Below are 26641 nucleotides of genomic sequence, written 5' to 3'. Positions count from 1 at the left end.
TTAATCCAAGCACTCAGGAGGCTGAGCCAGGCAGATCTCTGTGAGTTCAAAGCCAGCCTGGTCTACAGAGTGAAATCCAGGACAGCCAGGGCTACACAGAGAAACCCTGTCTTGAAAAACCAATAAAAAAATTATTGAAAATGGAGTGAGCATAGAGCTTTGTGCTATGATTTTATGTAGGTTCTTAAGAGGAAGAGAGCTGGTAAGGAACAGGAGTGAGACTCCCATTGAGTTGTTAGTCTGGGGCTTTCTGCGGGATTTACAGACCAGCATTGGGATACGGCTGGTCGGTCCAGCTGTGTCACTAGCAATGTCCAGGTGCCTCTTGGTTTCGGTCAAATCTTCATTTATAGCTTCTCAGTGCTCATTTAGGTTCTGTCAGAGGCAGGAACAATAAGGACAAACCCGATGAGAAGCCGGAGCTCCCTCCTGGCATTCTTGGCCTCTGACCAAGACAAGACAAGAACATGTCAGGCTTGTATCCAAAAGCAAGAATTCGGGACTGAGAGATGGCTCAGCAAGGAACGGTGATTTCCAACCCTGCCCACCAGAGTTTGATCCCTGGAACACACGGAGGTGGAAGGAAGGGGCCCACTCCACAGAGTGCTCCCAACCTCCGTGTGCTTTGTGGCGCACACACACACACATACCCACAATCACTAATGTTTGGAAGGAGTCTGGTGGAAGATCTCTTTCCTAATCCCGCCCCTTCAAAGCCGGCCAAGCACAGCTCCTCCCCCAGAGAGGCTCAGGTTGACTCCCACACCACAGGGTATATAAGCAGCATCCCAGAAAACAGACTCCTCTCTGTGGGGGGCCCAGGGAATCGCCTGGGAGCACTTTACCCATTAAACCTGGGTGTTCCAATTTGGTCTGATTCAGTTTGTTGCGATGGCATGGCAGAGAGGCCTTCAGGGGGCCTAAAACTTATCAACCAATAATAATTAAAAAAAAAAAAAAACAATTAGAACTACTGCCTTTAGGGTCCCTGCACTAAAACTGCATGGCCAGTTTTCAACTCTCTCTTCTCATCACATGCAGCATAAAACCCTGCATGTAATCTTCGGCCATCTTTGAATATTACAATAGTTTGTGTAGGGTTAAAAAGTCCAAGCTCCCTTCCAGGTTTTGAAAACCCACCAATCCCTGAGCCCACCCAAGCTCAGGACTTGAAATTCCACCAATCTTCACCCCGGAAAGCTCCACCTCCCCGGAAGCTCTCTGTGAGCCCGCCTCCACTCAGTTCTCTGCTGCTTCTCTCCCAAGCGGAGGCAGCCATCCTCTTGTGTCTTTCCCAGTAAATCTCTTGTGTGAGGTTTGTGGTGCTGGGTGACTTTGTGGTATTTCTTGGCTCTCAACCTCCAGGATACTGTTCCCCTCGGAGCTGCAACACTTGCATGGAGGAAGCCTCCCTCTCCCCTCGGGGCTGTAACACTGGTATTGGGGAAACCTTTCCCCTCAGGGCCATAACACTTACATTTTGGAAAAATTGTATTGTGGCTTAGTATATACAACTTAAAACTTGCCATTTTAAGCATACAATCCATTGGCAATAATTACATTCACAATATTGTGTATCTGTGGCCTCTGTTGTCCAAATCTTTTTTCTTTAATCAACTTTAATAGAAACCCTGTAACCATTAAGCAGTGACGCACTCCCTCCCTGCCCCAGTCTCATGTCTACTTTTTCTATCTCTTTAAGGTACTCGTCTAGATAGTTCTCATAATTGGAATCATGCATCTTGTTCTGTCTGGGTTTTTTTCCAATTAGTTCAATGTTTTCAAAACTCAGCATGTTGTTGTATACATCAGTACTTCATTCCTGTTTTAGGGCTAAATAATATTTCCCTATACATAAAACACTGTATTTGTCTGTTCATCTTTTGATGGTCATTTAGGTTGTTTTTCATTTGCTGAAAGTTTTGAGAAAACCAAGCTCCTAGGGAAATTTCAGAAGGGGATCCCTCATTCAGAAGAAAGCTGAGTGACCTCCCATTTAAGGGAGATGTTCTGAGTCCCTGACAACTTGGATCTTGGACAGAAAGATCTGGAGTAGGCAATGCATTCTGGGACTTCTCAATTCACCACACAGCTCTACCACCATTAATCACTAGCTGGAAAGTTTTAAGAGAATGAAATTGCTGTGTTGAATCTCAACTGCAGTGTCTTTCCTGGAGAGAAAGCATGGAGAACCCTCGGATGGTACAGACAATCATCTCCTCAACCTAGCTGCTCTGAAAAGGGCAATGCTGTGTTGCAAGAACAGCATGATGTGAGGAGACCATGCAGCCTCAAGAGCCGAGGCTCCTCACATGTCCTTAAAGGCTCCCTGGTTCTCTGAGATAAACTGGCTGAAGCTTCTGATTTGGGGGTTCAGACGATGGGTGAGCTTGATGTCCCGGTCGGGTTTCATTTGATAGAAACGAAACATGTTGGCCAGTTCCTCGGCTCCAGGGAATCCCAGCTTCGCATAAGCTTCTGGCGTGATCTTTCAAGAAAAAGGAAGACAGCAGTCAATGTTACGGTTTGCATTTAAAATAGTTTTACATATTCATCTCTGTAGGGATGCAGGCCCACATTCTTTAACTCTGAAATACTTCTCACACACAGTTTGTCAGAAAACTGACTGGTGAACGGATTGGATGGTAAATTCTGATCCAAACTATGTGAAACTATTTATCGTCTTTAAGTGTGCCATTCAGTGGAGATAGTACTTCTCTGCTGAGTTACTGTGATTTGCTCACAGGCTCCGGCCGCAGCCCCTGTTGGTGGTGTTACACCTGACCATGCTGAAGGCTCGACAGTCTCAGGTCCAGGCATCTGGATAAGGTAATTCTGAGCATCTTCAGGGGGCTTCATCTTTCTTTTCTCCCGGATCCCCCCAGCAGGCCCCTAGGATGGTCTGCCCTCCATAGGCATTAGTTCCTCAGCGAGCTGGCTCTTTACTCAGCTGATAGCCCATCTATTTTCTTCTTTCATGGTTAGAGATCTGTTTTGTTTTTTTCCCCTTCAATCATTCCAGCCTCTGCCAGGACCAGACAAGCCCAAACAACAATGGAGCACATCCCATGCTTACTGACATGCCCTCTGTCCTTGACTCCTGCCCGACACTAACTAGAAACAGATAGCTGCCTCTACTGAAGACACGGTATCCTTCCTAATATCTGATCAATATAAGCTGCCTTCCCTGCAGAGATGAGCTGTGACCGTACAGTTCCACTTGGTTTTTTGCTCAATTTAAAAATTTTGTATGGGCCAGGCAGTGGTGGTGCACGCCTTTAATCCCAGCACTCGGGAGGCAGAGGCAGGCGGATCTCTGTGAGTTCGAGGCCAGCCTGGTCTCCAAAGCAAGTTCCAGGAAAGGCGCAAAGCTATACAGAGAAACCCTGTCTCGAAAAAAAACAAAAAAATAAAAATAAAATAATAAATAAAAAAAATAAAAATAAAAACAAAAATTTTGTATGTACTTATGTATATATGTATATATGTGTGTCTGTATCTATATATATATATATATATATCACCCACATATATATGTATGCGTATGCACGCATGTGCAGCACCAGGGTGGGGGGGTCCAAACAACCTGCAGAAGTCAGCTCTCTCCTGTCACCCCGTGAGGCCAGGGGATCAAACTCAGATCATCAGAGTTCTCAGTTGCCTCCTCTGCAAAGCCATCCCACTGGCCCTCCCCTTGTTCTTAGAAAAATATGCATGAGGCCAGGCAGTGGGAGGCATCACTTGGGAGGCAGAGACAGGCAGATCTCTGTGAGTTCGAGTACAGCCTGGCCTACAAAGTGAGTTCCATGACAGCCAGGGCCGTTACAGAGAAACCCTGTCTCAAAAAACCAAGAAGAAAAGAAAAGAACAATGTGTGTGAGAAATAAAAATGTATGGACAACCACAATTGTGTGGCTTCTGTGTCTTGAGGAGCCTGGACTTGGTGTACCTCAGCCTGGCAATAAACTTCCTCCAAATTCAAAACAGATCAATAGATCCATGATTATCATATGACATTTTTTTTGGGGGGGGGGGGGTTGTTTTTTTGTTTTCCGAGACAGGGTTTCTCTGTGTAGCTTTGTGCCTTTCCTGGAACTCACTTGGTAGCCCAGGCTGGCCTCGAACTCACAGAGATCTGCCTGGCTCTGCCTCCCGAGTGCTGGGATTAAAGGCATGCGCCACCACCGCCCGGCTATCATATGACATTTTTAATAATGAAAATTCCTGTTCCAGCTCTTGGAGGACTGCTTTGAGTCTAAGGCTGGTCTGCATTATATAGTGAGTTCCAGGCCAGCTTATCTCAAAGAAATAAAAAAACAGGAGAGGGGAAGAGAAAGAAAATTAAAGAGCAACATATGTGTCCATCAACAGAACAATAAAAACATTATCATATTAATATATTTGAAGAAGTTTAGCAAAATAGAAAAATATTCATAACATTGAGTGAAATGGCATTGAACGTTGTTTTAAGTATAGATAAATAGGTATGTTATATGGGGATAGAGAGATGGCTCAGCATTTAAGAGCACTGGCTGCTCTTCCAGAGGACCTGGGTTCAATTCTCAGCATCCACATGGCAGCTCACAACTGTCTGTAACTCCAGTTCCAGGGGATCTGACACCTTCACACCAATGTACATAAAATAAATTTAAATAAAACACACACACACACACACACACACACACACACACACACGTATGTATTACTTGTACTGGAAAGGGATTGGAGTAAACCAGCAGACCTTGTTATCTGTCAGAGATTAATGGGTGAGTTTTATTTTCTTTTTCCTTTTTTTTTTTTTTCTTTTGAGATGGAGTTTCTCTGTGTAACAGCTCTGGCTGTCCTAGAACTCCCTCTGTAGACCAGGCTGGCTCCAAACTCAACAGAGATTCACCTGCCTGTGCCTCCTGGGTGCTGGGATCAAAGGCGTGTGCCACCACTGCCTAGACATTTTTCTTTTTCATAATTGCTTCAGTTACTCTAATAAGCATTTGTTATTTTTGAAATAGAAAGATAAGGGCTAGAGAGATGGTTAAAAATGCATACTGCTCTTGCAGAAAACCTGGGTTTGGGTCTCATCACTCACACTGAGCCATTCTTCTGGCTTCCCAGCACACCTGCATGCATGTGAACATACAAACACATCACACACACACACACACACACACACACACACACACACACAAATTTTTAAAGGAGCGTTTTTGTTTAATTAGAGAAATATTTAAAACTTTGAGTTTGAAAACAGAATAATGTATGTTAGGAGCATGGAAATCTTTTTAAGTCACACTGTCATCTTGTAACTATGACAACTAACAAATCTCATTAAATAGGGATCTATTGCTGCAGACTTTAAAGGATTTTTGAGATCTGTTCTCTTGCAACTCACTTTTTGAGGGATCCGTGTTTCCCGGGGGTTTGCACGGACAGTTCAGGCAGTCCTGAACAACTGGTGAGAGTCTGGTGGACTTTGCTTACCCTGAATCCCTCAGTCCCACAGGCTCCCCCTCTTTAGAGAAGTTGGGCAGGTTGGAGGCCCGAGGGTACCAAACCGGGAGGGCTGGAGCGCCACCTTGTGGCCAGATGCATTCTTCCCAAAATCAACATAATGCCTAAGCGTTTTTTTGCCACCTGAAGGCGAATGTGGGCTTGCCTTCAAGACAGACTAGAATTAACCGTCAAGACAACAGTATTAACCATCCTGTAGAACTTCCTGCTCCTAGTGCCCCAGAACTTTCGGTGCTAGAGAAGCCTCAACTGCATTAGAAAACAAATAAATGGTCCAAGAACTTCCAGGGACCAGGCATCCATCTAAAATGCTAGGAAGATCCAGAGCCACCCACAACTATGTTCACTCAGTCCTGTAATCATGAATATACCTTGCATCCCATTATGCATATGCCTCCCCTTCCCTCTGTCTCTTCCGTATACAGGTCAAACCATCAAGAGAAAAAGGAAACAGGACCCAATGTGAATGCCCCAGGAGATGGACCACTAGGGAATATATGTATGCACAAGACCCTGCAAGACCTCCCACGAGCCTGCCTTTGAGTTAGGACTGCCTTCTTGGGCTTGGAAGAACTCACTTCCTCCATGAAACTTTGTGTGGTTTCAAAGATACCCTAGTTTCAAAGATACAGCTGTTCTCTTTTGTTTTGGGTTTTGTTTCTTTGTTTTTCAAGACAGGGTTTCTCTGTGTAGCCCTAGCTGCCCTGGAACTTACTCTGCAGACCAGGCTGGCCTTGAGAGATCCACTGCCCCTGCCTCAAGAGTGTAGGAACTAAAGGTGTGTTCATCTGGCTGGAAATATAGTTGTTTTATGTCTTGATTGACACCTATCATGGTTTTTCCAGAATAAAAAAAATCTATTAGTGTCCTTACAACTCTTTTTTTTTTTTTTTTGGTTTTTCGAGACAGGGTTTCTCTGTGTAGCTTTGCGCCTTTTCCTGGAACTCCCGGCTGGCCTCGAACTCACAGAGATCCGCCTGCCTCTGCCTCCCAAGTGCTGGGATTAAAGGCGTGCGCCACCAACGCCCGGCTTGTCCTTACAACTCTTAACACCCAACATGAATTGGCAGTCCACACAAAAATCACCACCAACACCCCTCCTCCTGTGAATGGCCGGCCAGGGAGAGAGAGAGAGAGAGAGAGAGAGAGAGAGAGAGAGAGAGAGAGAGAGAGAATTTAAAGCCCCCTACCCAACTCCCCTGTCCAAATGACACCCTACACCAAGAGCTGCTGGTGCTGACATGAATATGCTTTCCATTTCTGAGGGGAATTTGGATATTCAGGAACTGGGGTCAATACACTTTCTTTTCTGTTTTGTTTTGTTTTTCGAAACAGGGTTTTTCTGGGTAGCCCTGGCTGTCCTGGAGCTCGCTCTGTAGATCTGGCTGGCCTCGAACTCACAGAGATCTGCCTGTCTCTGCCTCCCAAGTTCTGGGATTAAAGTCGTAGGCCACCACTGCCAGGCTTCAGTAAACTTTCTCCTGGGGTGGGATGTTGAGACACAGTCTCACTCTATAGCTCAGGTTGTAACTCACAAAAATCCTCCTTGCCCCTACATCCCGAGTGCTGGGATTACGGGTGTGTGAGCCACCACACTGGTGTGGTGAGTTTGTCAACTCGACACAATCTAGAATCACCTAGAAAGTGCATCTCAATGATGGACTGTTTGGATTAGCTTGGCCAGGGGGCATGCCTGTGATGGATTATCTCAATTGGGTCATGTGAGGTAGAAGGCTCACGCTGAATGAGGGAAGGCAGCCAATTCCTTGGCTGGGCTCTGGGCTGAATGAGAAAGAAGAAAACAAACTGGGCACTGGCGTGCAGGAATCAATGTGCTGCTCTCTGCTCTGGACTGTGGATGGAATGTAACCGGCTGTTTCAAGTCCCCACCACTGTGACTTTCCAGCCATGGTGGACTGTATGAGCCAGCTAAGCCCTTTCCCCCTCAAGTTGCCTTTGCTGGGGCATCTTTATTACAAACAAAACGATGACACCCAGGGTAGATAACTCTCTCTTCAAGGGCCGCACATGAAGTCTTGATTGAGGCTTTTGCCAGCCATATGGTTTCTGTTGACTATTATGGTCAGTCATTGCACCCACAGGAAAGGCTCTTCTATCCCGCACCCTGTCAACACCTGTGTGGGGAAATGGTACCCATCCTTCTTCCCACTTGTCTGTGAAGAGCTGTCCTTGCCACATTTTGGACCAGATGCCTCCTAAGAGACTCATGGCACTGTCGGTGATTGACAGCTCACTAAGTGTCCTCAAGAGTCTCTTCAAACCCATTCCTTTTTTTAAGGATTTATTTTATTGTTGATGTGTATGTGGCTGTGTTTGAGGGTGCCCAAGGAGGACAGAAGGGAATGTCAGGTCCCCCCAGAGCTGGAGTGATTGTGAGCTGGTGATTGTGAGCCTCCCAGTGTGGAAGCTGGGAGACACACTCCAACTCTCCGAAAGAACAGCAAAAAGACTCTTAACCACGGAGCCAACCCTGAGCTGAGAGAAACCCATTTCTCGCACAAAATGTCCTCTTGGCACCTACAGATAGTCAGGACGACACAGTTAACACCTGATTGCACTATAAATTCCTCCAAGTTAGCAGTGGGCACAGTACTTGATGTATCCCTACTGTGTGCTCATCACTAAGATAGACTAAATATAGCCTGTCTCATTTTCACAAGGGCACCCTGAGGTGGGCACGGTAGTGCCAATCTACAAGTGAGGAAGCTGAGGCTGGGAGACTAGAATGCCTGTGTTCCCTGCCCCCACCTGCACCTGCCTCCCCAACCCACAGTGAGAGCCAATGAGGGGAGTAGGAACAGTGCGCGGGGTGAAAAAAAAGTTGTACCTTGATCTTCGGATTCTAAATTAGCAAGCCAATTAACCTAAAGCCAACGAGATAAAGCCATAAAAGAAGTGAAGGTTTGTTAGTATAGCACACTCTTTTCATTCTCTTCTGGGAGTCTGGGTTCCACTCTAAATCCACCGACAAATCTAATGAATGTATGGATCAAGGGGATGTTAGCTGAGGTAGCCTCCTGTGGTCACACCGATCACCAGTGAATTCACCTTTGGAGCCAGGCGTGACTGCGGCTGCTGTGATTCCAGCCCAAGGGGGTCTGGGGCGGGGTATTTACATCAAGCTTGAGGACAGCCTGTGCTACTTAAACCCTGCTTGGGCCCATGGCTCAGCAAGTTAAGGCTCTTACCGCCTAGCTAACAACCTGAGCTCAGCCTGTGGGCCACATGTGGTAGAAGGTGAGAACTTGCTGTGGGATAATCCTGTTGTTCACTGTAAACGTGTACTACTCTCATGGGTTAATAAAGAGCTGACTGGCAGATGGCTAGGGGCAGAGAGAATGCTGGGAGGAAGCAGGGCAGAGTCAGGGAGTTACCATCCAGACACAGAGGAAGCAGGACATGTGCAAAATGAGGTCATGAGCCATGAGCAGCCACGTGGCAGCAAGTGAAAAATAGAAATGGGTTGATTTAACTTATAGGAGCTAGTTAAAAACAAGTCTAAGCTATCGGCAGAGCATTTATAATTAATAATAAGTCTCTGTGTGGTTATTTGGGAGCTGGCTGGTGGGACAGAGCTGACCAGCGGTCCTGGTAAAAAACTTCACTACAAGAACTGACTTCTGCATGTTGTCCTCTGACATCCACACACACAATGTGGTATGTGCATGTACACACACACACACACACACACACACACACACACACACACACCAATCAATCAATCAATCAATCAATCAATCAATTTTAAAAATGAAAAAGAAGCCAACCGTGTCTCAAACAATAGAAGAACTCACCTTTGCATCTCGGATATCCTTCCCCAGAGTTCGGGACAGAACGTCAGCGTACTGCTGTACTGTTAGGGCCTCTGAGCTGAGGCCCACAGCCTTGCCTACAAACTCCTCTGGAGAAGCAAAAATGCTAGAGACTATTGCTCCGACATCGGCGACAGAGAGCCCGTCCATTGGTACATCTCCCATGGGCAGTGCTAGTGTCAAAAACAAATAAAAATAAGCTGTAGTATCACGTCCTCGGCAGGTCCTCCACCCCAAGCTAGTCACTTCATCAAGTCTAACCACTTGAACAAGAGGCATGAAAAGCAGCTGCTGTGGGAAGAGGTCACTGGGGGAGCAGACCACAGAAGGCATGGAGGGCATGGACCCATGCAGCCACTAGCTCTCACAGGGCTATAAAAAGCTGGTGGTTCCTTAGGGAATGTCAGCTCTTCCCACCGTAGAGACAGGCTCAGAGACAACCAGTGCTGCAGTCTGAATATTTGGGATCCTGTATGGGCGTGGCCATTTCCTCTTCACTCAGGGCCATTCTAACGCTATGCAGTCTGTGCTGGAGCAGGCTGGCGACCGTCTCCTGGGAGATTATGCTCCCTGGAGACTACTAACTCTGATGATGGGATCCTGTCCTCGACTGCTGCTGAATGTCAGCTAAAACAGCTAGGACTCCTAGTGGTCATCTTATTCAGCTTTCCCAAGAGACATGAGGAAGCTGAGGCCTGAGGACAGCATGCTAACTATAACATGGGGAATGTTATCATGGAGGGCTGGAAAAGCAACCTGTGTGCTGTGGATAATCCTTTTGTACACTGTGAAGATTTGTCACTGTGATTGGTTTAATAAAGAAGCTGACTGGCCAATAGCTGAACAGAATAAGGTTAGGCAGGAGAACCAGAGGAGAATGCTGGGAGGAAGAAGGATGGAGTCTGAGGAGACGCCAGTAGACACCAAGGAAGCAGGACATGTAGAAAATGAGGTAACAAGCCATGAGCCACCTGGCAGAGAGTAGATAAGAAATATTGTTGGACCCCAAAGTTTAGGGTCTCAAGTGGGCGCCCCAAGACCCAGACTCTAGTCCAGTTGATGCAACAGCACGAGGATTTATTAAGCTTCTGTACAGAAGGGCAAACTCTTGTCCTGAGAGCAAGAGTCGCATCTTACTGCAGCTCCATGGGGGCTTTTAAAGGAAAAACCCACAAAAGCCATAAGATTACAATTCCCATACAAGTTCGTTTCATAAGATCATGGTCTGATCACAGAGTGATCACAGAGGGGGATACAATTACGTCAGTGTGCACATTTTTCTTGAAACCTCAAGGGGGGTATCAGGGTGGGAGTGGAGTTTACATACAGGTCACAGTGGTCCTTCCTGGAACACTTGCAACTATCCCAGTCACAGTTGAGCACATCTCTTAACAGAAATCTTTTTACATTGTTACATTGTGGCAGGGGTGGTTGAATAATGGCTGAGTCAGGTTACTAGATTTTTAGTAACTAGATTTTTAGTTTCTCATTTCCTGGTGCTTCAAGTTTCTCCTTTCCTGAGGCTTGGGGGTAAAAGCCTGAAGGGCTAGGGTCTTTCATTATGGGTTAATTTAAATGTAAGAGTTAGCTGAGCTATTGGCCAAGCATTTAAAATTAATATTAAGTTCCTGAGTGATTATTTGGGAGCAGCTACGGTGGGTCAGAAACTTCCATCTACACCTGTGTGCATACCAGGTCCAATGGTGGCCTCTGGGGTGTGCCTGTCACTAGGAAGTGTAAGACAGTTCAGTGGCCCTCTAAACAGGTCATAGGGCCAAGAAAACCAGTGTGTCTACTGAAAAGGGGCAGGAAGTGGGGGATGGAGGGAAAACAGGAGGGGAGGAAGGAGGCAGGAACAGCTGACGGTAGACCTTCCCTGCAACCTGGCATTTACCTAGGGTGTAGTAGCCATCCGAGCTTTTCACTGGCTTCCACACAGTGAGGAAGTTCTCAAAATAAGCTGCCAAGCGGATGCTGGTCATGGGAACACCGATGGACCAGAAATACTCCTCCACTTCCCCCTTCCCATCGAAGTGCAGAACCTTCAGCTTGCCCCCGCTCAACCGATCCACGTTCTCCAAGCCGCTGTAAACCACGTGTTTCAGGCCCAGGCGCTTGGCTGCATCTGCCACCAGCTTTCCCTGAAGGTCAAAATTAAATCCTTTGCACACAAATATACATTTATATTTTTTTCCTAATATCTGCACACCATTTGCATTTTGTGGAGAATACGGAGGAATCCGTATAGTATACACATAAATGTATATTTTCTCACTCTCCTCTCCTTCCCTCCCCTCCCCACACCTCGCTTATGGATTCTCTCTCTTTTTTTTTTACGTTCTAAATTTCCAATTCTCCCTTCCCCTCCTCCCTCCCTCCCTCCCCTCCTCCCTCACTCCCTCCCTCCCTCACCCTCCTCCCTCCCTCCCTCACCCTCCTCCCTCACTCCCTTACCCTCCTCCCTCACTCCCCCTCCTCTCTCCCTCCCCTCCCCTCCTCCCTGGCTCCCCTCCTCCCTCCCTCGCTCCCTCCCCCTCCTCCCTCTCCCTCCTCCCTCCCCCTCCTCCCTCCCCTTCACACTCCCTTTCTTTCCCTCACTGTTGCTGTCTCACTCTTACCTATAAACCCTCTTGTGGCAGTCAGGAGATGTGAAGCTAAGAAGTGACACAGAACTTTAGGTTCAGGTTTGGGGTGTGCATGCGCATGTGCGCGTGTGTGTGTGTGTGTGTGTGTGTGTGTGTGTGTGTGTGTGCGCGCGCGCGCGCACATGAACATTAGAATTAGAATTCAAGAAACACACCAGGCCGTAGTGCCCGACACCTTTTAACTCAGTACTCAGGAGGCAGAGGCAGGCAAATCTCTGAGTTCGAGGCCAGCCAGGGCTACACAGAGAACCCTTGTCTCAAAAAAAAAAAAAAAAAAAAAAACTCAAGAAATACTCTTTTGGTTTTTTGAGACATGGTTTCTCTGTGTAGTTTTAGTGCCTGTCCTGAATCTTGCTCTGTAGATCAGGCTGGCCTTGAACTCACAGAGATCTACCTGCCTCTGCCTCCCGAGTGCTGGGATTAAAGGCGTGCGCCATCGCTGCCTGGCTCAAGAAATACTTTTAAGGGCTGGGGGCAGGTATGGAAACTGCACCTAATAGCACAGACCTGAAATGCCAACTACTTGGGTGCCTGTGGCAGGAAGATCACAAATTCAGTCTTCCTGAGCTACAGATTGAATTCAAACTAGCTGGGGCAAATGGTAAGGTCATGTCTCAAAATAAAAAGTTAAAAACTAAAGGGCTGAGGGTGGAGTTCAGTGGCAGAGCATCTGGCACACGCCCTCCCAGAACCTAATACTGTGACATTCTGAAATTAATCCGGGAAACATTAAGCGGTACGACCAATTCCACAAGCATTCCCAGGACAACTCGACCCATTATTTACTTTCCTGAATTTTGTCATTTCTACAGGTAGCTGATGCTCTCCATAACTTTTTAAAAATTTGATAAGTTTTTCAAATTTACACACACACACACACACACACACACACACACACACACACACATACACATACATACACACAGAGGCAAGAGGAGGGAATTTTCACAGGAAGATAGATCCTGTAATCTAAAAGAAAACAGTTCTAGGCTGGCTGTAATGGCTCACACCTATAATTCCAGCATTTGGAAGGCTGAGACAGGAGGATTGCTGTAAGTTGGAGACCAGCCTGGGCTACTAATACAAAGTCAGCCTACACAAAAACAAAAACAAGTAACAAATGAAAGCCAGTTTGCTGCCTCTGCATGCTGGTTAATACACGGCAGGGTAAGCATTTTCATCTCTCAGCTCCCTAACCTTGAGAAAACATGTTTACGCTGCATGCCTCGTTTTTTAAAACTTGTCAACCTAGCATGTCTCTAACAGTAAAGATGTAGCACATCTTATACATGCACAAAACTCTCTTCCACTGCTGTGCAAAGGCACAATTGCCTTTTTTCCTCATCCCACTGTGTGACTGGGGTGTGATCTCTGCTCAGTGCTACACACACACACACACACACACACACACACACACACACACAGCAGAGCTGAGTCACAGCACATAGTACCGGTTTACACACTTCCCCCACAAACCCTCCTTACCCTGGAGCTATTACTCCATTTACCTGCTTGCTTATTTCTTTTTCTTTGTACCCTTTACTAATTCATCCCCGTATTCTCTGCTTGAAGTATAAATATACTGATCATATTTTATCCTCCCCTTTGCTATCCAAGTAACCTCAATGTATGTGGGGCATCCCTGCCCTCCTCCTGCAAACAGTAATATGTGGAGGATTTCACGGCTGGCTCTATGAAGCGACTCTTCTCAAATACCAACCCTCAGCAAGTACCTAAATTGCATATATTTCCTACATGCCAAGAGAATGTTGCAGAGCAAGGCTTACTGTGGGGCCCAAACTGAGACTAGGACAGAAGTGGGTGGGGGAAGAGGAAGGGACTTCAGGGGGTAAAGAAGGAATGCTTCGGCTCCCACCTGACACACTTCCTTCTCTTTGCTGAGATGGTCCCAGAAGTTGGTCACCACAAAGGCTCCATGGGCCCCTTTCAAGGCCTCTTCCACAGATGCGGCGTCATCCAGGTCACATCTGACCACCTCAGCACCGAGGTCCTGAAACTCTAGGGCGTTTTTCCGAGTCACATCCCTGGTCAGTACTCTCAGTGCGAAATGTTTGTTCTCCAGAATAGACCTGGCCACAGAGCCACCCTGAGCCCCTGCAAGGTCAGGAAAAGAAGAAACACAGGATCAGAAAACAAACAAACAAACAAAAAACCCACTCACTAGAAGATTTCAGCTGCACATGGAGCTATTACTGAAGGACCCCACTTCTGGAGGCACCACGGGGAACTTTAGGTATCCCATGCCTTTCAAACTATCCAGACCATAAGAGGGAGAGGACCAGGAGAGGCTGGAGGGAAAAAGCAGGCCACATGGTCAAGTGCAGACCTCCAATTAAACAATTAAACACTATTATGCAGACATAGATACTAAGGGTTTTTTTGTTTTTAGTTCCCACCCCTTGAATGATTCTCTCTCTCTCCAGTTATATATAATATTTATGTCTATTCAAATTTTTCCGGTGCTGAGGATTAACCCAGGGCTTCACATATGCTTAGCAAATGCTTTACTACTGAGCTCTACCTTCCCAAGCTTAGTCTATATTTATAAAACATTTTGAAAACTTCTATAAGTTTTCCTTTTTGCTGTTGTTGTTTGTTTGTCATCCATGATGAATTGTAATAGGATCATCTAATCACCTAATTTGTGTTCTCTGAATATATGCCAGGTGCTGTGCTGGGTTACTGACATTTGGATTTCTCCATCAGAGGGACTGGAGGCCTGTCCTGGATAGTTCTTTGCACCTGTCTACTGCCCTGGGAGGCTAGCCATTTTGGATTCTGCCTGTTTGGGTCAAGTTGGCAAAACCCAACCAGCACAACTGATGTCTTGTCGACTAGACACAAAAATGCATCACTACCAACTATAACCTTTCCTTTCTTGTTTATCTCCAAGATCTCATATTAATATCAACATCACAATATAAAACACATTCCACCTTTTAAAAGTCCCACAATCTTTAAAATTTACAAGTTAAATATGTCCAGTGGTGTGTGCCCCCATGTACATAAATAAATAAAATAAAAGAATTAAACAAAAAATTTATCAAGATTAAAAAAAATACAAGTTAAAAGTTTAGTCTCTTCAGAGCCGGGTGGTGGTGGCACACGCCTTTAATCCCAGCACTCAGGAGGCAGAGCCAGGCAGATCTTTGTGAGTTCCAGGCCAGCCTGGTCTACAGAGCAAGATCCAGGAAAAGCGCAAAGCTACACAGAGAAACCCTGTCTGGGGCGGAGGTGGGGTTTGGGTGGGAATGGGGGAGTGGGGGTGGGGGAGTTTAGTCTCTTCAGAAGTTCAAAGTCTCTCTAAAATATGCAAGGTCTCATGACTGGGTTCCTGTAATGTTAAAATTAAGTCACATACTTTTTTACACCAGGAAACAGTTGCATTCAAAGCAAAACTGAAGTCCAGCTGTGTAGCACACACCATGTCGGACATTCTGGCTGCAAGGGGCTTGAGTAGCTCCTCCTCTCAGGCTCTGCCATCTACACATAGTGAGACACAGAACACTTCACAGACTCAGGCAGGCTCCACACCACAGCTGCTGCTGTCCTTGGTGGTCCTTCCATGGTACTGACGTCTCTAAAATACGGGTGTTTCTGCCGCAGCTGGTTCTGTCGCAGCTGGGCAGCACCTTCGCCAATAGCCTCTTGGCTTCAGGGGCTCTGACTGGCGACATAGTATCAAGCCTCAACCTCTCCTCTACTGCAACTGTGGCTGCATCTTCAATGGTCTCTCCTGGACTCCAGCAGGACCAAGCTTCAGCTGCTCTCCATGACCCACCCCTTCATGCTTTCAAAACTCTCACCACCTGGGAAGACTCTTACATAGTACCAAGTTGGGCTACAGCACCTTGACCGCTCTGAACCACAGCCTCTGTGTGCTGACTCTGAGGAAACACTTCAATGAAGATTTCAAATCAGTGATGCTGCTCTCTTCTTAATCACGGCTGGTTCTTCAGCCCCAGCTGACCAGAACCACAGATTCTTTTCTTTCCTTTCTTTCTTTCGCCTGTGTAGTCCTATCTGTCCTGGAACTCACTCTGTAGACCAGGCTGGCCTCGGACTCAGAGATCCACCTGCCTCTGCCTCCCGAGTGCTGGGATTAAAGCACCACACCCACAGAGTCTTAATCCATTAATTCTTAATGGCCCACAGATTTCTTAATTCAAAATATCAGACAGCCCCATCAAGTCTTTAAGGGACACTGCAACTTCCCTCTGAGACTTCACAAGCCTTCTTCCTCTGTCTGCACTGCTTTCAACCTTATCGTCTAAATTCCCATAACAGCTCACTAAGCACGGAGCACTCAGTAGTTTTTCTAGCCCAGAGTTTCCAACTCCTTTCACAATCATCTCAAAAACATGATCTGGTCTGTCATAGTAATATTCCAAAATCCTGGTACTAATTTCTGCCTTTGTTAAGGGTTTCTATTGCTATGATAAAACACCATGGCCAAAAGCAACTTGAGAAGAAAGAGTTATTTCATCTTACAACTCTCAGGTCACACACCACCATGGAGGGAAGTCGGGGCAGGAACTCAAGGTAGGAACCTAGAGGCAGGAACCTAGAGGCAGAAACTGAAGCAGAACCATGAAAGAACACTGCTTACTGGCTTGCTCGTCATGGCTTGCTCAGCCTGCTTTCTTTTTACTGTTTGTGTTTGTTTTTTTTTTGTTGTTGTTGTTGTTGTTGTTTTTGAGACAGGGTCTAATTATCTAGCCCTGGCTAACCTGGAACTAGCTATGTAGACCAGGCTGGCCTTAAACTCAGGGAGATCCACCTACCTCTGCCCCAAGTGCTGGGACTAAGGACATGCAACACCACACTCAGCGTTTTTTCCCTCCAGAAGATCTTGCTAAATTGGCCCAGCACTCACTCTGTAGCCCTGGCTACCCTGGAACTAGCTATGTAGCCCAGGCTGGCCTTGGATTTCTAGCAATCCTCCTGTCACAGCTTCCTGCACTCTGGCATTACAGGCCAGTGTCACCATGCTCAGCTTTCTTGTTTCTTAGGGGATTTGTTGTTGTTGTTGTTGTTGAGCAGGGCCTCCTGTAGTCTAGAATAGCCTTGAACTCACAAATGCATCCAAGTTCATCTTGAGCTCCTGACCCTCTTTCCTCTACTTTCCAAGTATTGGTATTACAGGAGTTTGTCACCACACCCTGCCGACTCTGAGACTTGAATATTCCACCAATGAACTACACCACAGCCCATTGAGTGCTCATTCTGTTTTTCAACCATGCCCTCCCCTTTACTGATTCTGTTTTCTTTTTATCAGTTTGTTTTAGTTTTAATTTTCATGGGGAGGCTTTTCTCAAACATCTGGTAAATTTGGCTACCTATTCATTCACCCTTAACCAATTTGCTACTGGCCACCTCCTGAGGCAAAGCCAGCTTGTGAAATGGTAGTTCTTCCTCTAGGGTTAGATCAGTGATACATCACGTGGATCCCACAAGAAGGGAAGCTGAGAACAATTTTACAAAAGTCAGACATAGTGATACTTGTCTATACCCCATCGTTTGTAAGTTCAAGGCTAGATCCTTTCTGCAGGGATGCCAGGATTTTAGCAACTCATCCTAAGGATCAACAGATGAGATTACAAGATACTGCCGGACGTTGGTGGCACTCGCCTTTATCCCAGCACTCAGAAGGCAGAGGCAGGTGGGTCTCTGTGAGTTCGAAGCCAGACTGATCTACAGTGAGTTCCAGGACAGCCAGGGCTACACAGAGAAACCTGTCTCAATACAAACAAAACAAACAGATATTAAGAGCCTTCTGCATAGCCAAGAAAAGAAAGTGAGGGAAAAAAATCTTTCTCAACTATATATCAGACAAGGGATTAATAGCCAGAATATATGAAAAAAAATCAAAAACCTAAACACATAAAAAGATACCTAATCAATAAATAGGCGAACAAACTAAAGAGAAGGTTCTCAAAAGAAGAAATAGTCTACAACCACACCACCCTGAACTCGGCCTGTCTCATCTGATCTTGGAACCTAAGCAGAGTGGGACCTGATTGGTATGTGGATGGGAGAAGAAATACAAAGGGCCAATAAATATTTGAAAAAGCATTCAGCATACATAACCATCAGGGAAATGCAAATTAGTGTTGCTTGAGACTCTGTCTTACACCAGTGAGAATGGCTGTCATCAAGACAACAAATGCGGACGGATGCTGGAGGCAGGATGTGGGGCAAGGGGAACCTTTGTATTCCATTGGCAGGAATGTAAACTGCTCTAACCACCATGGAAATCAGCATAGAGGCTTCTCAAGAAGTTAAAAATGGGGATGGTGAGATGGCTTAGCAGCTAAATGTACTTACTGCCAATCCAGCCAACCTGAGTTTAATCCCCAAGATCTGCGTGGTGGAAGTTGAGAGCTGACTCCTGCAAGTTGTCTTCTGACTTCCACAAGTGTGCCATGGAATACGCACATACTGACATGCACACACACAAATATACACATAAGATAAATAAGTTAAGCTAATTGAAAAAAAATATGTAAAGCTACCATGTGACTCAGCTGTACCACTTCTGGGTATCCATCTAAAGAACATAGGCAACATGCTGCCGAGACATTTCCACATCCATGTTCATTGCTCACTGTTCACATCACACACACACACACACACACACACACACACACACACACACACAGTAAGGTTGATGGGTAAAGACGGGAGTGGTGAATGAGAACAAATGTATGATGTAGAGATGAGAACATCACAGTGAAACCCAAAGACAAACTTCTAAACTTCAGGGTTTTTTTTTTAAAGTTTCTGGAGAACTGAGGATGTAGCTCAGATGGTACTGTTTGCCTATTTCACCACCGAAGTCCCGACTGAGAAAATGTCTCCATAAGATCAGGATGTAGCCAGGCAAGCCTGTAGGGCATTTTCTTAATTAGTCATCAGTGGGGGAGGACACAACCCATGGTAGGCAGGGATACCTCTGGCTAGTTGTCCTGGGTTCTGAAAAAAAAACAAAAACAAAAACAAACCAGGCTGAGCAAGCCATGGGGAGCAAACCAGTAAGCAGGCTCCTCCATGGCCTCTGCATCAGCACCTAACTCCAGGTTCCTGCCCTCCTTGAGTTCCTGTCTTGCCTGCCTTCAGTGATGATCAGTAAGCCAAATAACCACCACCCCACCCCCACCCCCACCCCCCCGCCTCGTTGTTTCGGTCATGGTGTTTCATCACAGCAATGGTAACCCCGACTAAGCATGCACAAAACCCTGGGTTTAGTTCCCAGCACCACATCAAACTGGTGTTAATACTCTGACCTGCCCCTTTGAAATCCTGCCCCGCAGGGCCGCCCTGCTTTCCGACATAGAAGCCTCTTCTTAAGCAAAATCTCTGCCCCTTCCTTCCTCCCCTTATTCCGATGAGGTGTTCACCCCTCGACCCCCCCCCCATCTCTCTTCCTCTCTTTCCTATCTTCTCTTCATCTCTCTAACATAATAAACCATTTCTGTGCAGATGTAGTGTCTGGGTTGTGAATGTCCACCTGCCGCCATGCCCCGCATGGAATGGGTTGCCTGCCAGCCCGCTGCTGCATCTGTCCAGCATGGCAGCATGTTTTCCTGCATGTGGGGGATATCCTTGGGGTCCCCGAATAACATATTATAACATTCTCCTGCCTGCCATCAGCCTGAAACACGTTAGGAGCCCTGGAACCTTCAACACTCACTGCATCCAACACCGGCATAATTGATAAATGTCATGTATCATCGTCTTCGTGTCCCGTGGCACCCCACCCCACCCCCCACCCCTCCCCGCACGCACGCACGTACGCACGCGTGCTTCAGTAAGCCTCCCCTTTGGCCATTTTTCCACAGCTGAGGATCCCCCTCATCACAGTGCCTGCACCACCTGTCTTGGGGGCTCATCGCCCCTCGGCTCTCACCCCTATGCGGCAGGATATTGAGGCGGCCTGTGCCCTCCATGGCCCATAGCCTTTGTGCCGACAGTGCATTGGCTGTCTTGCGAAGTTCATTAGTTTTCGCTGACTCTCCGGGATGCTGGAGGTCAGTCTCACTTCTCTCCCTGGTACCACATGTCTTTCAGGCTCTAAACCCCTCGGCCCCAGCCCCTATGAGGCGGCATATGGAGGCAGCCTGTGCCCACTCAGTTTTATGGCCCATAGCCTCTGTGACGATGGTCCATTGGCTATCTTGTGCTGTTATATATACTTCGTTCCTACCCTATCCCAGCTCCTTCCTCATCGCCAACTCCCCACGCTACTCCAGCCTCTGCTAAGCGGTTACATCATCACCTGTTACCAGGTTCCTTTCTGAGACGCGTAAAATTGCCCGCCAGGAAAAGCTCTCTCTCTCTGCCTGTCCCTTGCTGCTAATTCCTCTCCTTGTCTGTGATTTTCTCTCTTAAATCTTTTCCCTCTGTCCCTTAACTCTGTTTCCAGGACCTCCTGTCCCACCCTCAGGATTTTGGCTCTGAGCCCTTCTCCTGCATTACTGGCCGCTCCTCTACTGCTCAGAGCCAAGTAGCTCCTCCCTCCATCAGCCCCACTTTCCTCTGCTGCTCCCAGGGCTTGAGAGATGGCCACGTTAACTTGTTTCTGACTAACTTGTTTTTTTTTTTTTTTTTTTTTTTTGGTTTTTTGAGACAGGGTTTCTTTGTGTAGCTTTGCGCCTCTCCTGGGACTCACTTGGTAGTCCAGGCTGGCCTTGAACTCACAGAGATCCGCCTGGCTCTGCCTCCCGAGTGCTGGGATTAAAGGCGTGCGCCACCACCGCCCGGCGTTTCTGACTAACTTGTAAATGCTTCACTTTACCTGTTCCTTATCTGTTCAGTCTGTCTTGACAGAAACAAACAAACAAACAAAAAACAAACATGAACACATTGGTCAGGCACCATAGTTGATAGGGGCGATCACGTGATCGGGTGGTACCATCTTAAATAAGGGCAACCATGTGGTCTAGCTGCCATCTTGGCTAAGGTCAAAACAGGCAGGTCAGGTGTCCTCACCCCCATCTTCACTAAGGGCAGTGTGGGCGGGGTGCCCGGTGCTCAGGCCATTGGTATGGAGGGAGGTTAGAGAATCACCTCCCACCACACATTGTTTCTCCATTGTTTTATGGGCTGAGGGAAAGTCCTCCAGCCTTGACCTGGCATTCCCCAGCCGCCTCTCTCAGGCTCCAGCCATCTGGGGAGGGGGAAGTCCAGTCTGGGCCTGCCCGTTCATTCCTCCGCTGCTGCTAGTGTGGGCGGGGTCCAGAGAGGTATGCACTGCCCTCCAGGGCATCAGCAGAACCACATGCAGGTGTTATTGTTATAGTAAGATTTTAAATTTCAGATTTTAACATTAATACAATTCTGATATGCTTTGGGGGACAAGCTCAGGATTTTAAAAGGATTTAAAATTTTTCTTGGTTGCTCGTTAATTGCTTTTCTATGATCTGGATTTCAGTATAATAATCTGGCTGTACTCAGAGATCACACCCCCCCCCCCCCGTTTTTGCTAACTTCATTAAGCTGTAACTAACTGGGAAACCTGTATATTCAGACTTAAGTCATAGATATGCTCTCAAAGTTATAATACATCTGACAGATTTTGTTCCCCTAGTCCTCAAACACCTGTAGAGATCTGAGAATATGGCAGTTAATATCAAAGCCTTTTTATGATAGAGAGACAGGTCAGCTCCTGGCAGCATCCTGTATCTCCTCCAAGAAGATGGATGGCCGCAGAAGAACTTCCACCCAGAAGCTCATGGCAAGGCTGGCCACACAGTGAAAAGCTGAGTTCCTGTCCAGACTGCAAATAAGAGGAACAACAGAGAACCGAGTGCCCCATACTGCAGTCAAGGTGGGTCAGTCTCCCCAAATTTCTACTCCACAGAAAAAAATCTGTCAGATCTTCTGGGCTTATCAGCTGAACAAGTGCTGCCTTTGGGGCTTCTGTCCCCTTTCCCAGTGACCATGGAGAGACTTGGGATTGCTGCCCAGGGAGCTGGAAAGCTGTCTCACTTTCTAAATTTATCCTTCTCAGATCTGACGATGTTTGATGACTAGGGAATCAGTTTAACAGCCCCAATCCCAAGATCATAATGTGGTGGTATTGTGTTCCCCAAAATATTGTGTACTCTAATAAATTTATCTGGGGTCAGAGGACAGCCACTAGATACAAAGGCTACAAAATGGTGGCACTCACACCTTTAATCCTAGCATTCCAGAGATAGAAATCCCTCTGGTTCTCTGTGAGTTCAAGGCCACATTGGAAATAGCCAAAGCATGGTGACACACACCTTTAATCCCAAAAAGCCAGCCTTTAATCCCAGGGAATGGTGGTAGAAAGCAGAAAGATATATATAAGGCGTGAGGACCAGAAACTAGAGGCATTTGGCTGGTTAAGCATGTGGCTGGTTAAGCATGTGGCTGGTTAAGCTTCAGGCTTTCCAGCAGCACAGTTCAGCTGAGATTCATTCTGGATGAGGACACAGAAGCTTCCAGTCTGAGGAAACAGGACCAGCTGAGAAATTGGCAAGGTGAGAGATAGCTGTGGCTTGTTCTGTCTCTCTGATCATCCAGCATTGCACCCCAATACTTGGCTCCAGGTTTGTTTTATTAATAAGAACTTTTAAGATTCCTGCTACACACACACACACACACACACACACACACACACACACACACACACATATATATATATATATATATATATATATATATATATATATATATACTCTCCAATTACAGACAGGTATGCCTCATTCACAGACTTCATGGTACAAGATAGCCTGGTTTCAGATATAACTCAAGAGGTTCAAAGTTTTAATACTGATAAATGTAGCTTTGATAAACTGATAGAACATTGACTATAAAGAGTTCTTAAGATTCCTTAAGTGGATTTGTAACCCTGTTGCCATGATATAAATCCATTCCAGCTGTCTTACAGATAACTACAGACTCCTGGGAAAAGTTTTGCTACTGCATCAAGAAATCTGGTCTGATGAAAACTAACAGTCTCCAAAGCCCATTTCTGACTCCATCTATTTTTGAGCAAATGGCAGATGCCATGACTTCTATACCCCTAATTTGGTGTGCCATCTCCCCCCACCTCCCCCACCCCTGCTCCTGGAACACCACTGCTGCAACCTGCCTCCTCAGCTCCCTCAAGGAACGTTCCTGAGATCTTCTGCTTTGCATGACTCCCGGTTCCCCCCTCCCCACTTCGCCCCTTGTCAGCTTGAAGTAGCCACAAGAATTCAGCGCCCTTGTTCCCCCACTTGCTCCCATAACTCACCTCTTTTTATAATAATTAAAAAGGAGGAATGTTAATATGCTGACCTGCCCCCTTGGAATCCTGCCCCTTGGGGCTGCCCTGCATCTTGAGGTAGAAGCCTCTTCTTCAGGAAAAGCTTTGCCCCTTCCTCTTTCTCTCTCTCCACTCCCATGAGGTGTGCACCCCTCGACCCTCCCTCTCTCTCTCCCTCTCCTCTCCCTCTTTCCTGTCTTCTCTTCATCTCTCTATTATAATAAACCATTCCTGCACAGATGCAGCCTCTGGGTTGTGAATGTTCACCCGCCCCCCCACTGCCATGCCCTCAAGAGTGGGCCGCCCGTCAGCCCACTGCTGCATCTGCCCAGCATGCCAGCATGTTTCCCTGCACGCATGCACGGGACACCCTTGGAGTCCCCGCATAATATATCACAACACCTGGGATGGAAAGCTCGCGCCTGTAATCCCAGCACTCACGATATTGAAGCAGGAGAATCAGTGTTAAGTCATCCTTACACAGTAAGTGTTAAGGTCCACCTGGGCTACAAGAGATCCTGTCTCAAAAACTTAGACACACGGGGGGAGGGGGAGAGGTGTTCTAGAGAAGAATCTCCAAGAAATTCAGTGTGTTATAACGGAAATAAAGTTTCAAAAGGGAAGATTTGTGTGGCAGTGCACAGCCGTGACTCAGCACTCAGAAAGCAGCAGCCGGAGATCAGAAGTTCAGTGCCAGCCTCAGCCACACTGCAAGTCTGAAGCTAGCGCAGACTGCGAGGCCCTATCTAAAACAAACAAACAAACAAAAAACCCTAAAGAGACATGAAATTGACACATAGCCCAAAATTGGAGTGGTTTAGACAGACAGACAAATAGAAAATAAAAAAGAAATGTGAGGAGACTGAGGAATTTCAAAATGAAAGTGTGGAAACTATCTTAGAAAATAATTTCTCAGAGTCCAAGGATATTGACTGAGTCTCCAGAGCTCTGAGCCTAACACTTAAATCTCGTGAAAACTGCATCTCCAGTGGTGGCGAACGCCTTTAATCCCAGCACTCAGGAGGCAGAGGCAGACAGATCTCTGAGTTCGAGGCCAGCCTGATCTACAAAGTGAGTTCCAGACCAGCCATGACTGTTTCACAGAGAAACCCATCTTGAAAAACCAAACAACAAAAAACTGCGTCTGATTTCTTTCTCTTTTTGGTTTGGTTGGTGTTCTGCTTTTGCTTTCATTGAGACAGGATTTAATGTAACCCACAGTGTCCTTGAAGGTGACATCTGAACGGAGCCCTGAATGCTATTCAAGGACACTGTGGGTTACATTAAATCCTCTGCCTCCCAAGTGCTGGGATGTCAGGAGCATGTTAACACAACACCCAGCTGATTTTCTTTTCTATTTTCTTTTTTCACTCTTTGTTTTAAATAAATTTATTTAAAAACCAGGATGACTTGAGGGAAGGACTAGGATTTGTTTTAAGAGTAACTTGCCACTGGACAGTGGTGGCACAAACTTTTAATCCCAAAGGCAGGCAGATCTCTGTGAGTTCCAGGCTAGCCTGGTCTACAGAGCCAGTTCCAGGACAGCCAGGGCTACACAGAGAACCCTTGTCTTGAAAAACAAAAAATACCAAAACAAAACAACAAAATCTTCAGTCAGATAAGATTTGTGTGTTATAAAAAAAGTGGGAGCAGAATGCTGGAACATAAAAGCAAGCTGAATAAAGATGGCACCCATTCAGAATGGCGTGTTTGCACAGCGACCAGAACCTCCCCCAGCAGCGGAGCAAATCTCAGTGAACCTGAGCCCACAGGCACCAGCCTGCCCCTGAGAAGGTTCCCAATGCTCTCTGCTTACCAGACTTCCTTCTTAGCCTCTCCAGAAAACTTAGGCCAATTCCTCTGCTCAAAATCTTTCCATGACTTTTGTCTTTCAGGAAAAACATTCTCGCCATACTCTGCTTTTGTTTTTGTCTTAGGGATATGGTCTCACTCTGTAGCCCTGGCTGGCCTGGCACAGCACTCTATATGTAAACCAGGCTGGCCTGGAATTGACAGAGATCTGCCTGCCTCACAAGGGCTGGGATTAAAGGCGTGTACCATCTCGAAAGTCCCCAGCCTGTTTTTCTTTTCCTTCTTCATTTTCTTTCTTTTTGGCACATGGGTAACCTGCCTCCCTGGCCATGTGGAGTTTGTTATCCAGTGTGGAAAGACAGGAAAGACTGGTCAAGGTAGGGAGGATCCAGATGGTGACTTGGCTAGAGCAAAATCTCATGTTTTAAATGGAGGTCTGGAAACACCCATGAAGGTGACATCTGAACGGATCCCTGAATGCTGTGTGGGAGAAAACAGAGTGAGTGACAGGAAAGATCTTTCTAGGCTGGGGGAGCAGGTGCAAAAACTCTAGAGGGGTATGCAGTTGAAAAACAGCAAGGAAGAGCCAGCAGAACGGCTCTGTGGATAAAGGGCTTGCTTCCAAGTCCAGGATCACAACCTGCACAATTCCCTCATACACACACACACACACACACACACACACACACACACACACACACACACACACTGTACTACAATAAACAATTTAAAAAGAAAAGGGGAGCGGCAAGGAAAGCCAGTGGTCTAGGAGTTCTCACTGGGGAGGAGGTTTTTGGAGGACATTAACCAAGACTGTATTTTCCTTGGCGTGAGACACCATATGCTGACATTTTCAAAGGGGTCATTAAGAGGCTGGGGGTATAGGTCTCAACTGATTTGATTAACAATTTGCCAAGATGGCTCAAACTGTTGGGGGAGAGTGGAAAAGTGGAGGCTGGTTTAAAAGGCACAGGCTTCTCATGTCAGGGTGGTGGTGGCCAGGCTTCCACATTCCCTGCTTCCTGCTTGCTTCTGCAGCTTATCCAGCGGTGAGTGGGAGCGGTACCCCAGGCTGAGCTCAGTTTCAAAAGAGACCTGCACTAAGAAGTAAGTCAATGATGGGGAAGACTATCTTTATCTTTACCTTTCTAAGGGTAGGTTTTCACAAAGTCAAGTTAACCTGCTCACATCAAAAACACTGAGCACACGATGATGTCTTTCAGTTTGTTCCTAAGGGCTGTTGGTTCTGCTCACCCTCTGAGCCTCAAAAGCTAAAACCTGGAAGCCAGAAATGTGAGCAAAGTTAGCATGAATTTCTCTATGCCAGGGCTATGCAGAGGAACCCTGTCTCAAAAAACAAACAAACAAAATACTTTTTTTTTTACCTGTTGCTCCAAACACTGCGATTATTTTCCTTTCGGCCATGTTCCCAGGCAAAGAAAGAGGTGATGGAGAGCAGCCCAGCCGGCCAGCAGAGAGAACCGGGAAGTGCCGTTTCTCGCCTGGCGTGACATTTATAAGCAGGTAGGAGCACCACACCCGTG

General features: G+C 46.6%; 1 protein-coding gene across 2 annotated transcripts; it reads right to left on the bottom strand.

The window, feature by feature from the left end:
* Positions 1-1570: 1570 nt before the first annotated feature.
* Positions 1571-26641, bottom strand: LOC102926738 (nmrA-like family domain-containing protein 1). Of its 2 annotated transcripts, none has more exons than XM_076548614.1 (5): positions 26483-26641; positions 13863-14101; positions 11236-11482; positions 9324-9514; positions 1571-2488 (listed from the first exon to the last, which is right to left on the bottom strand). In XM_076548614.1, exons 1-5 carry the CDS (start codon positions 26520-26522, stop codon positions 2309-2311), a joined length of 897 nt encoding a protein of 298 aa, XP_076404729.1. In that variant the 5' UTR covers positions 26523-26641; the 3' UTR covers positions 1571-2308. The 2 variants fall into 2 exon arrangements, with proteins under 2 accessions (XP_076404729.1, XP_076404730.1); XM_076548615.1 differs by lacking the exon at positions 26483-26641 and adding an exon at positions 19701-19786.

This window comes from Peromyscus maniculatus, chromosome 12 (genome assembly GCF_049852395.1).
Source record: "Peromyscus maniculatus bairdii isolate BWxNUB_F1_BW_parent chromosome 12, HU_Pman_BW_mat_3.1, whole genome shotgun sequence".
Lineage (NCBI taxonomy): Eukaryota > Metazoa > Chordata > Mammalia > Rodentia > Cricetidae > Peromyscus > Peromyscus maniculatus.
Note: the sequence above shows the minus strand (reverse complement) of the source record. Positions and strands in the feature narration are given on the sequence as shown.

Coding starts and splice junctions, on each gene's coding strand:
- LOC102926738 (XM_076548614.1), bottom strand. CDS start 26,522: ATGGCCGAAAGGAAAATAATCGCAGTGTTTGGAGCAACAG. Junction 14,102..26,482: donor CGCAGTGTTTGGAGCAACAG/GTAAAAAAAAAA, acceptor CTGACCTTGCAG/GGGCTCAGGGTGGCTCTGTG. Junction 2,489..9,323: donor AGGATATCCGAGATGCAAAG/GTGAGTTCTTCT, acceptor TTTTCTTGAAAG/ATCACGCCAGAAGCTTATGC.